The sequence below is a fragment of the Microtus oregoni genome, unplaced genomic scaffold (assembly GCF_018167655.1).
Source record: "Microtus oregoni isolate MIOR12 unplaced genomic scaffold, Mior012 000009F_ref0000495, whole genome shotgun sequence".
In the NCBI taxonomy this organism is placed as follows: Eukaryota; Metazoa; Chordata; class Mammalia; order Rodentia; family Cricetidae; genus Microtus; species Microtus oregoni.
In genome coordinates this window covers 30,783,131-30,795,354 of record NW_024543068.1, presented here as the reverse complement: position 1 = coordinate 30,795,354, position 12,224 = coordinate 30,783,131, and the positions used below count along the sequence as shown (strand labels likewise).

The 12,224-nt window shown below is 44.9% G+C and overlaps 1 protein-coding gene across 2 annotated transcripts in view; it reads left to right on the top strand.

The window, feature by feature from the left end:
* The first annotated feature begins 971 nt into the window (after positions 1–971).
* Positions 972–12,224, top strand: part of Fancm (FA complementation group M) — a 44,020-nt gene continuing 32,767 nt past the window's right edge. For both annotated transcript variants that reach the window (XM_041658782.1, XM_041658781.1), the window contains exons 1-5: positions 972–1,564; positions 2,272–2,444; positions 4,360–4,437; positions 6,873–7,031; positions 10,729–10,860. In XM_041658782.1, coding sequence (XP_041514716.1) covers positions 1,084–1,564; positions 2,272–2,444; positions 4,360–4,437; positions 6,873–7,031; positions 10,729–10,860 — 1,023 coding nt within the window. In that variant the 5' untranslated portion in view covers positions 972–1,083. The remainder of the gene's footprint in view (positions 1,565–2,271; positions 2,445–4,359; positions 4,438–6,872; positions 7,032–10,728; positions 10,861–12,224) is intronic.

Below are 12,224 nucleotides of genomic sequence, written 5' to 3'. Positions count from 1 at the left end.
TGAGGACTGTTGAGTAGAATGAGAAATCTCTGGAGTTGGCTTTGCCAACTGGTTGCAGTGATGATATCAAAGCTCCTTAGTTTGGTGCTTTGTGAGGCATTCTCTGGGAAGTCATTACCCACGTGTGTTTACAGGCTACCACGTCTTTAGAGGTAAAGATAGCAAACCGTTTGAAGAAAATAACTGCATTCGGGTTTGCATCTCATTTTCTCTAGTTCTCCCCTAATCTCATCTGAATTGACTTAGTCCTGCCATCAAAACATTATTTACACAAAGGTTAATGCAAACCGCCCCCAAACCAAACGGCAGATGTTTGTGTACAAACGAATTTAGAAACTTGAATAAAACACGGTAATGAAGCTCCAGCTCCACTTAAAATACCTCTTTCCGATACTGAGGGTGGCGTACAGCAGTATGACGTGCTTGCGCTTTGCTTCAGTAATTGACTGGACCGATTTGTACCGGTAATCCAAGTCTGAGGTAGAAAGCTATGGCTACCAAAACTGCACAGGGATGCTTATTGCTCTAAGCCTGTAATTATTATGTAATGGTGTAGATGCATAATGCATGCCTGTAGCACTTGGCAGCCCCTATAACCCCTTGCAAGGTGAGGCAAGACATGGCCAGTTCACAGTCATTTTAATCTACATGATGAGTTCCAGGCTAGAATGGGCCTCAGAGCAAGAGTCTGTGTGAAACAAAAACATAAGGAAGAAGAAAATAAAATCCCAAGACAAAAATCTTATTTGTTTTAGTTTTCCAATAAATACAGGGCCAGAGCACCTTCGCTTTCTTTAGACAGTCAACATACAAAAAACTTGCAAAAGGAGACCAAATTCAGACACCGCCCCCCCCCCCCGCCCCGCGCACAATACGCATGCGTTTCATCAGGTTTCCGGACTGGCAGCCAATCACATCCCCGCCGCCAACTAGACGGCGGCGTTTTCAACCCGACGGGTTGCGGCCAGTCCCGCCCCCGGGTTCCACTGTGTCGCCGGCGGAGCTTGATGGGCGTCCGAGCCGCGGCGGTTGCGCTGCCAGCCGGGCCGGTGGGACAGCGGAACCCCGTTGCGGGTGGGCACCATGAGCGGACGGCAGAGAACGCTCTTCCAGACTTGGGGCCCAAGCCTCGTGCGCGGCGCCGGCGCTGCGGGCTGCGGCCAGGCGCGCTCGCCCGCCGCCGTGGCGGAGGCGCTGCAGGAGGAGGAGGACGATGACGACGTGATGCTGGTGGCGGCGTACGAGGCCGAGCAGCAGCTGGATCCCGAGGACGGCGGCTTCTGCGCGGCTGCGGGCGGCCTGTGGATTTACCCCACCAATTGCCCGGTGCGCGACTACCAGCTGCACATCTCCCGGACTGCGCTCTTCTGCAACACCCTGGTGTGCCTGCCCACCGGGCTGGGGAAGACCTTCATTGCTGCGGTGGTCATGTATAATTTCTACCGCTGGTTCCCTTCCGGCAAGGTAGTTTTCATGGCTCCCACGAAACCCCTGGTGACACAGCAGATGGAGGCCTGTTTCCACGTGATGGGTATCCCGCAGTCTCATATGGCTGAAATGACAGGTATCTGAGGAAAACTCGGCTCCCGGGGGAGGGGGGGGGGTGACGGACGCTGGCTCAGAAGAATTCCCCAATGCAGATGTGTTCAGCTTACGTTCTTTCCCTTAAAAACGCCGTCTGTTGGTAGCAAAGACAAGTCTGATACATTGACTTGCTTAGTTACTTTCAGCGATATCTTGTAAATTGCTAGTTTTGAAACAATTATGTGCGCTCGCGCGCGTTTGTGCTGAATGTATATCTTAGCATCGTATTCAGAAACGATTTCCCCGTTGAAAAAATTGCTTCTCCTGAGATCTTATGTAAATGGTCTAAAGACATTATAATTGCAGTCTTAGATAAGAACCTGCTTCGACCCCTGGGTTGCATCAGAGCTCCAAAGTGCAACAGTATAGCGAATTGTCCCGTTGTTTCCCCCTTAAGTGGAGTACCGGAGCATGAATGTATTCAGAGATGAGGCCAGATTATTTTTACTTACAGTTTACCAGTGATAGTGTGAAGTTTCCTGATATTCGCTATCCTGGTGTGTGTTTTCTTCTGTTTTGTTGTAAGGCAGGGTCTTGCTGTATAGCTCTGGCTGGCCTGGAACTCGATGTGTCGAACAGGCTAGCCTTGATCTTAAGAGCTGTCCCTCCACGTCTCACCCTCCAGAGTGATGGGGTTACCGAGGGCTGCCCCCACGCCCTGCTCCACTGTCACTTTTTTTTTCATAGGTTCAACTCAAGCTGTCAGCAGGAAGGAGGTGTGGTGTAGCAAGAGGGTCCTTTTCCTTACCCCTCAGGTCATGCTGAATGACCTGACTAGAGGGGCTTGCCCTGCTGCCCATGTGAAGTGTCTCGTGGTTGATGAGGCTCATAAGGCTCTTGGGAACTACGCTTACTGCCAGGTAATCATTTTGTTAAATGCTGTTCTGTAGAGGAGGCGTCTAGTGTTTGGAGCCTTTGGAGGACAAAGTGTGAATGAGAGAAAGTATTGCTAGTGTAATGGTGAAAACTTGACACATGGCACGGTTTGGTAGGTGTCTTGGGGGGTTGTGGTTCAGAAGGTTACTTGATGCCAGACTTCATTGTCTGAAAGAACTACAAACCCTGGTTCTCATCCGGCCATTTCGTTGTTACTGGAGGAGGTACTAGGGAAGGAGCCCTGGGCCTCAGCGTGCCGGACAGGTGGCCCGCTACTGACCTTCATCTCCACCCCCAATAACTTGTTTAAATTATTTTGTTGTTATTCTTATTAGAGATTAGGACTTGCTGTGTGGTCCCAACTATCCTTGAACTTGCTGTAATCCTCAATTTCCTGAGAGCTGATGTTGAGGGCTCCCGCCACATTTATCCTAGAAAGGATTGTTGTTGTTGTTGTTGTTGTTGTTTTATTTTTAAGACAGAGTTTCTCTGTGGAACAGCTCTGTAGAACAGGCTGGCCTCAAACTCACAGAGATCCGCCTGCCTCTGCCTCCCGAGTGTTGGGATTCACCGCCCGCCTAGGAAGGATTTTTTTTAAAGCACCGACCCAAAGAATGGTATGTTTACATCTCCCTTGCAGTGGCCACGCTGTTGCTTTTAATCCTTCAGCATCCCTTCTAGCACCCTGCTGGCTAGTTTTTGCCAGGTTGACACATAGTAAAGTCACCTGGAAAGGGACCTTCGATTGAGGAATTGCCTCCATCAGATGGGCCTATGGACATGTCTGTGGGTCGTTTTCTTGATTGATGGTTATTGTGGGGTGACTAGGCCCCCCAGAGTGCTGCCACCCCTGGCAGGTGGTTCTAAGTTGTATGGGAAAGCAAACCCCGCAGGCTCCTGAGCTGCATTCCTCCACAGTGTCTGCTTCAGTTTCTGCCCCCGACTGCTGTTATTTCATCTGTAATGAAATGGACCTCCTTCATTCCAACCATCAATGGAAGCTTGTAAAGATGAACCCTTTTGCGCCCTAAAGTTGCTATTAATCAATATTTCATCACAGCAACAAAAACCAAACTGAGATAAACAGTAAGATAGAATCAGTAATTGAGGAGATTTTTATCTTCCATAAAGTCTTTGTTTCTGCCCTGCTGGGGATGAGCTTTAGAGCCTCCCTTGTGCATGCTAGGCAAGCACTCCTCCTCTAAGTTCCATCCCCAGGCCTTTTATCAGTGCTGGTTTTCCCTCCGTTTTCTGGACCTCCATTTGTAGTGCAGGCTGGCCTAGAACTCATTCAAGTAGCCCATGCTAATCGTGAGTTTTGGCAGTTCTCCTGTCTCAGCCTCCTGAGTTCTGTGATTATAGGTGTGTCCCACCCTGTCCAGTTTCATTGGTTCTTGGCTTTGTTTGTTTTTGTTTTTGTTTTGTTTTGTTTATTAGACAGGATTTCTCTGTGTAACAGCCCTGGCTATCCCAGAACTCACTTTGTAGACAGGCTGGCCCTGAACTCACTGACTTCCGCCTGCCTCTGATTCCCAAGTGCTGGGATTAAAGGCGTGCACCACCACTGCCCAGCTGCTTCTTAGTTCTTAATCAGAATAATTCTACTGATGTCTGCCTTGTGTATAATGTTACACCTTTATATGTGATGTCTAGCATCTTTTTTAAAACGATTTATTCATTATGTGTTGGTGACCACAAACATTACAGACCAAAAGTACAGCTAGTAAACCATTAAACCTAATCAGTTGTTGGTGGGTTGAAATGACTAATGGTAGCTCCATGCACCAGAATATCAGTGGAGGAATAACCATAATAGATCATAAAGACCTTGCTTAACTGAACCATTGTTATTTTCACTTTGAGCAGATGATATTAAAGAATTTTTTTTTGTTTTTTAAGGTTGTAAGGGAACTGGTCAAATACACAACTCACTTCCGAATCTTGGCTCTTAGTGCCACACCAGGCAGTGATATCAAGGTGAGTACCAAGAGTTTCTGTTGTTACATGTAAGAAAATGCAGATTTTTATATGGGGCCAGATCAGTTTTCCAATGTAGTGTTGACCTGGTTTGATGTGAGGACTGTGGCATTTCTGCAGCTGTAGAAGTTTCTTTATATCAGTAGCATCTGTCCCTTGCCTTTCTTTTATTTCCTTCTTTGTAAGACAGCTTCTGGCCACGCTGCCAGGCAAGCCTTCAGCTTCTTGCTCAAGGGATTGTTCTGCCTCAGCCTCTAGCTTCGTAGCCACTGCCAGCTTGAGTCTGAGCTGTGACAGGTGGGGTGGACCTTGAACCCAGAGCCATAAGCATACTTTGTCAATGCTTTCCTGTCCCACTGTGTTCCTATTTTTATCTATATTGAGTCATGCTCTTGCTAATAAGTAGCCAAGCATGTCCCATCCTTGTTTTAGCCTCCTGAGTATTGTAGGCCCATGCCTTGCCAAGCTAGGTTTCTTTTTTAAATTTTATTTTCCAATTATCTTGGCATTTTACACAACATCCGTTGATGCTTCCTAAGATTATTTTGCCTCTTCTAAGCTGCAGGGCTCTTTTTTTTCTCTGTCCAAATCTTCTTGTGCTTATTCTTTGAAAATTCCATACTTTATACATAGTCTTCAAGATAGGTAGAAACTTCTCTCGTCTCTTCTTTTCCTCTTATTTTTTCATTTAAGCATGCTTAATTTTTCTGTCCGATATTAAATCACTGCTTATATATCTCCTTAAAAAGGATCTATTCCAACTAAATTATCAAAAGTCAGCTTTCCTTATGTTAGTTTTCTTTTTATTTTGTGTGTGTGTGTGTGTGTGTGTGTATTCATATGTACATGTGCATGCATGTCCATATGTGTGTATTTCTTCTTGTGCTCAAACATGGAACCCAGGGGAGGATGGCAAGCATCTCCCTCTACTACCTCCCTCCTTATTCCTTGAATCAGTACTTGTCACTGAACCTGCTGGGGTATAGTGGCTCTGCGGCCCCAGGGCTCCTCTGCTCTCCCTCCGCCCCCATGGTAGTGGGTTGTAATAATGTACATATAGTCACACCCAGCCTGTATTTTTAATAAGATACTGGGGCCCAGATGGAGGTCCTTGGGCTTTTATAGCAAGCGCTCTTAGCCACTGTATCAGCTTTCCAGCTTCAGATTCATTGTAATTGGCCTGTTTTTTTTTGTTTTTGTTTTGTTTTATCTTTCTGCCCCCACTAAACTATAAACTATAAAATATGTGCCTGCAGTGCCTAGGCCTATTGTCACCATAGTTGATCACTAACTGAATACCTCCTCTGGAGTTTACTCAGCTGTCTGTTGATGTGGAATGGTAGGTAGCTCACAGTCGTGATCCCAGCACTTACAGGGTTACCACAGGAATAGTGCCTCTAGTTATTGAGGCCACCCTCGGTTTTATAGTGAGATCCAGGCTAATCCGAGCTACAATGAGACTGTCTCAAAAAATGAGAAAGAGATTGATTGATTGATTGATTGATTGATTATGGGACAAAAACAAGAAAATTCTTGAATGAATGAAATATAAATATTGCTGGGTTTTGTACATGCCTTTAGTTCCAGCACTGAGGAAGTAGAAGCAGGCAGATCTCCATGAGTCTGAGGCAAATCTGGTCTATGTATTAAGTTCCAGGCCAGCCAGAGCTACACACCTGACTCAAATAAATGAAGAATAATAAATGAAAGCCTTGGTTTTATTAAATGGTTGCAGACTGTAGTGCATTGATCCATGGACCTCACAGTAAGTAGAGCGGGTGTATTTGGCACTATGCCAGGACGTAGGTACAAAGGTGATGGAGATGTGGTTCTTGCTTTGCAAAATTATTTTATCATTTTATGTGTGTGAATGCTTTGTCTCCTTTTATGCCTGTCCCCCGGAACTGTCATCACTATAGACAGTTGTGAGCTGTCCTGTTAGTGCTGGGAACTGAACCTGGGTCCTTTGGAAGAACAGACAAAACTCTTAACCTCTGAGCTATCTCTCCAGACCCTAAGCTGTGGTTCTTGCCCCAGAGTATTTTTTGAGTTAAACTAAGTCAGAATTCCTTCCATTTTGTTTTATGTTTGTGAGACAGAGTCTCACTTTGTGGCTTGCGAAGGTTATTACAAAGGCCAGGCGGACCTTAGCCTTGAGATGCTGTCAAGCACACAGTTGCATCCCCCGGGGCCAGGATTTTGTCTTTCTCATTAACTGCTGATCACAGCGTCAGTGCTATGGTCTTCTGATACAGTGGTTTTAAGTTCCCCTGTAAGTGGGGGAAATTTACCCCAGAAAGGTATTACATCAGCTATGTATTATATTTATCATTGTATCATTATGTTTTTGATGCAGGGTCTTCTGAGCAGGCTAGCTTCAGATTTAAAACTCAGTGTGCTATCTAAATTACACCCATACTTCTAATTCCACATAGGCCGTGCAACAGGTGATTACCAACCTCCTGATCGGGAAGGTGGAGCTTCGTTCCGAAGACTCTCCGGATATTTTGCCTTACTCTCATGAAAGGCGAGTAGAGAAGCTCGTTGTTCCCCTGGGGGAAGAACTTGGAGCCATCCAAAGGACGTACATCCGGGTAAGCCGTTTTCTTCAGTTTGGACTTCTGATAAATGATCCGGGGATGTAATTATTTCAGTTAGAATATAGCAGGGTGTATATACAGTATTTCATTTCGTATAATTATGAAGTTGAAAAACATTTCTGAAATTGAAAGTTGGGGTCAATCAGCCCTATTTTTATATGCACTAAACCATTTTTTAATTTGCAAAATGGACCATTTGTAAAACAGATTAATGGCCTTAAGCTGGATGTGGTGGTGCTGGGTGACACTGTTTGCCTAATGAACATGTATTTAAATGACTCTGGGACTTTTTCCCCCTCTTTAGTGAGACAGAGTCTGACTATGTAGCCTAGGCTGTGTAGTAATAGGGGCGGCGGCGGGGCTGCGTCCCCAACACCCCAGCCGCCTGCTTGGCTAGCTTATGCCCGAAATAATTACACGGAAATTGTATTCATTTAATCACTGCTTGGCCCATTCTCTTCTAGGCTAATTCTCACATATTAATTTAGCCCACTTCTAATCATCTGTGTGTAGCACCCCAAGGTGCGCTTACCGGGGAGATTCTAGCCTATGTCCATCCTGGGTCGGAGCTTCATGTCTGCCGGGGAGCGGGGCATGGCGTCTCTCTCAGGCGTCTGCTCGCGTCTCTGACCTCACTTCCTCTTCCTCCCAGCGTTCTGTCCTGTTTTCTCCTCCCACCTATCCTCTAACCAATAAAATGGGCCAGGGCAGTGCCTTTATTAGCCAATGACCTTCCTCCATCAAGGCTGGACTTGTGAACCTCTTGCCTCATCCTCTTGAATATGAAGATTACAGGAATTGCCAGGTGGTGTTGCTGCATGCCTTTAATCCCAGCACTCGGGAGGCAGAGGCAGGTGGATCTCTGTGAGTTCGAGGCCAGCCTGATCTACAAGAGCTACTTCCAGGACAGGCACCAAAAACTACAGAGGAATCCTGTCTTAAAAATCTTAAAAAAAGAAAAAAAAAATTAAGATTACAGGAATTGTGGGAAGTCCCTGCAGGCTGTATAGTCTACAGGGTAATGATCCAGATGATGAAAGAATGAAACACGGTTCAGCCTGATTTTAGGTTAACTGGTTCTAGGCTAAGACTTCTAGAGTCTGACATCAGCTCGTTTACTTTTGCCATGTTTAAGCACAGCACAGTCTTGGAATAAAGTTTCCAGGTAACAATTAACGCAGTCCCATGAGTACAGCAACGCTTAAGGCATGTTTGCATTGAAGCTCTTTGCAAAGTCCATATGGCTGCATCTGTAAGATGGGTTCTTGTTGACAGAGAAGCAGTGCTCAAGATAAGGGTCCATGGCATCGATTCTCAGCCTGTAGGTTTGACCCCTTGAGGTTTCAGATCAGATTATATACCTTCCAGTTCATAAGAGTAGCAACATTACAGTTACAAAGTAGCAACAGGATAGAACGGTGTTGAAGGTTGCAGCATTAGAAAGGTTGAGAACCACTGCTCTAGGGAGAGTGACTGATTTACCGTTTTCCCTGTGGGGGTCAGTCAGGCCTGGCCCCAAGACGACATACAAGTCACTTAGGCTGTTATAAAGTACAAATGACATCTCTCGCGAGGATGAGTTTTATGGACTACAAGTAATGCTCAAGGTTTTAGGGGGGAAAGGTCCGAGGAAAGTAAAACATAAATTCTGGGAGATACGGGCTCATCAGACAGCAAAGGATCAGGCTTTTCCCAGCTTTTCTGGAGGACAGCCAGGTGTCTTCTCCCTTTGGAGGGATCAGCTGTGTGTTTAACTTCTCCTGGCTTCTCTAGTGTTTATCTATGTGACAAGGACCTTTTTGTCCTCTACAAAGAATGTGGTAGAGAGAGAGAGAGGAGATAAATACATAAATACATCTTGCTCCATCTGTATAGTGTTACTTATGTGTGTGTGTCTTCAGGGCTGGCCATCTGGTGTTGGATAACCAGCTCCTGTGCTCTTCCCTGGTGAAGATTATTTCTGCTGCTCTCAGCATTCCTTAGTTGCCTGGAGTTCTTTGTCTAGGGTTGGGGCCTAGTGAGATGAATATTTATATACTGATTTTTCAAGACAAGAGTTTTACTATGTAGCCTTCAGTGTCCTGGAACGTGGTCTGTAGTCCAGGCTGGTTTTGAACTCAGATCTGCCTGCCTCTGCTAGGACTAATGGTGCTGGGATTAAAGGTGTGCCACTACACCCGGCTTGATTATATATTTTTTTGAGTGATCCTTTGAACTTCAGTACGCATTGGTGTATATAAGCACGCAATATAAAACGCACACATGCATTGGTGTATATAAACACACAGTATGAAATGCACACATGCATTGGTGTATATAAGCACACAATATATAATGCACATGTTTGTCTGTGTATATAAGAGCATTGCCCGCAAACTGTGGCTCTGAGTTTCACAAAATGAACTTATCCACTATTCAGCCAGACGTTTCTTTTTGTATTTGAGACAAGGTCTCTTCATGTAGCCCTAACTGTCCTAGAATTTGATGTGTAGGCCAGGCTTGCCTGGAACTCACTGAGATCTGCCTGCTTCTGCCTATGGGTGCTGGCATAAGTTCGTTTATAATATTCTTATAATATGGTTCTCAAATGGAAGTGATTTTCCTCACCAGATGTTGTCTGGCAATATCTTTTTTTTTTTTTTAAGGTTTATTTATTTATTATGTACAAAGTGTTCAGCCTCCATGCCTGCAGGCCAGAAGAGGGCATCAGATCTCATTACAGATAGTTGTGAGCCACCATGTGGTTGCTGGGAATTGAACTCAGGACCTCCGAAAGAGCAATCTGTGCTCTTAACCTCTGAGCCATCTCTCCAGCCCCCTATCTGGCAATATCTTGACACATCGTTGTTTTAACTGGGAGGGGAACAGAGGAGAAAGAGTATCGAGTGCTGCTCCGAGTGTATAGGGACCAGGAAGTGACTAGCATCCTGCAGTGGACACATGAGCCACCTCACTAAGAGGAATTGTCTGGCCCCGTTCTGCATACCAGTATTGTAGCCACTGAGAGACTGCTAGAGTTTGACCTGAGGCAGTTCTGTCTGTCTTCATAATCAGTCTCACAGGAGAGAACTATGTTTTCAAACTTTCATCCTCATGGATTAAGATGGTTTCCGTGTTTTCCCACTTTGGGGTAAAGTTTCCCTTTCCTCAAATTTGGGTTAGCCCTGATTTAGAAATAAGCTATTCGGCCAGGCATGGTTGCACGCAACCTTAGTCCCAGCATTCAGGAGGCAAAAGCAGGCAGACCTCTGTGAGTCTGAGGCCAACTTATTCTAACATGTTTGTAGCCAGCCAAGGCTATGCAGTGAAAATTTTGTCCAAGAGGGAGGGAGGGGAGGAAGGAAGGAAACAAAGATATAGGGTTGGGGGTGTTGTTCGGTGGTAGAGCACTTGCCTGTCTGGCTTGTGCAAGACTTTGGATTCAACTCCAAGTGCTGAAAGGGAAATGAAAAGAAATGAATATAGTGTGAAATTATAGTTGAATACATTTGAAGATATGCTTCTGCTAACTCTTAGGTGGATGGTGCCTTGATATAAATGGCAGTGCTGGGGAATTTTGACATCTTGTGTGCTTATTTAAAAGTTAATTTCTTGGTATATTAAATAAAAAACTTTTAATATATGACAAAGTCATTGCATTTGAAAAAGGCTTTAAAAGTCAGCTTGAACAAACTTTCTTTTAAATTTGCAGATTTTGGAAACATTTGCCAGTTGTTTGATTCAGAGAAATGTTTTGATGAAAAGAGATATTCCCAATCTAACAAAATACCAAATAATTCTCGCAAGAGATCAATTTAGGAAGAACCCATCCCCAAATATTGTGGTATGTATTTTAAAATAAATTTTGTGACTGATTAGATCTTTACTGAGTGCCTGATAAATGAAAGTGATAAATTCTTAGGTTTATAGTAATTAGTTCAATAAGAATTTGCATGCCATTTATTGCAAGTATAAAGTTCATGTTTGTAATTCTTATACTTGGGAAGCTGAGGTGAGAGAATTGCTGAGATCAAGAACAGCTTTAAAAAAAAAAAAAGGAGCAGAGGCAAGGAGATGACTCAGCAGCTGTTAGCGGCACTTGCCTGTTGGGAGCAGTGAGACCCCAGATCCTGAATTTCTTGTAATCCCCTGATCTGAGTGCCTACAGCTGCTCTGAGCACGAGACCTTCAGGAGTTCCTGATGGCAGGAGAGTGGTTTCTGGTGGGTTTGGCTGGGGCATGGCTATCTCTATATAATCTGCGCCTGAACACAATAAAGGGGGCATTCTCGGGGAATTCAAGGATGACCCATGTCGCTGTCTCTCTGTCTGTGTGTGTCTGTGTATTTTAACCTCCAGCCCCCTTGCCCGAAGCTCGCGAACTGAGTTCTAGCGCAGACACAGGGGCGCGGTGCGCAACAATTGGAGGTCTCCACCGAGATTTCAGCACTTGCCACCAAGCCTGAGACCCCAGTTCAGTTGTGGAGACCCGTGTGATGGAAGCAGGGCTGTCGTCTGGCCTCCTTGTGTGCCACAAGTAGTCTTCTAGTTTATTTTTCATTAAAACTTTAGGCCACAACATTTAGTTCAATTCTTTTCGTGTTGTTGGTTTGTTTGTTTGTTTTCAAGACAGAGTTTCCTTGTTTAGAATTAGCTCTGTAGACCAGGCTGGCCTCAGTCTCACAGAGATCCTCCTGCCTCAGCATCCTAGGTGCTGGGATTAAAGGTGTACGCCACTACTGCCTTGAAATTTAGTTCAATTCTTTTATTTATTATTAATTTATTTGTTTTTTTTCAAGACAGGGTTTGGTTTCTCTGTTGCTTTGGACCCTGTCCTGGAATTAGCTCTTGTAGACCAGGCTGGTCTTGAACTCACAGAGATCCACCTGCATCTGCCTCAAAGTGCTGGGATTAAAGGCGTGCGCCTCCACCGCCTGGCTAGTCCAATTCTTGATACCAGAAGTCATGGGAAGCATTCTAACAAGCTTCTTTGAAAAAAAAAAAAGGAAAGGAAATTACACTTATTTATTGTTTGCTTATATATTTGTTTATTAATTGATTTTGTGTGTGTATCTGTACCTGTGTGTGTGTATGCGCACGGGTATGTCAGGGCGTGTGGAGACAACGTGTGGGAGTAAGTTCTCTTCTACTGTGTAGGCTTAGGGTTTGAACTCAGGCGTTAGTCTTCATGGCAAGCGCCCTTGGCTTC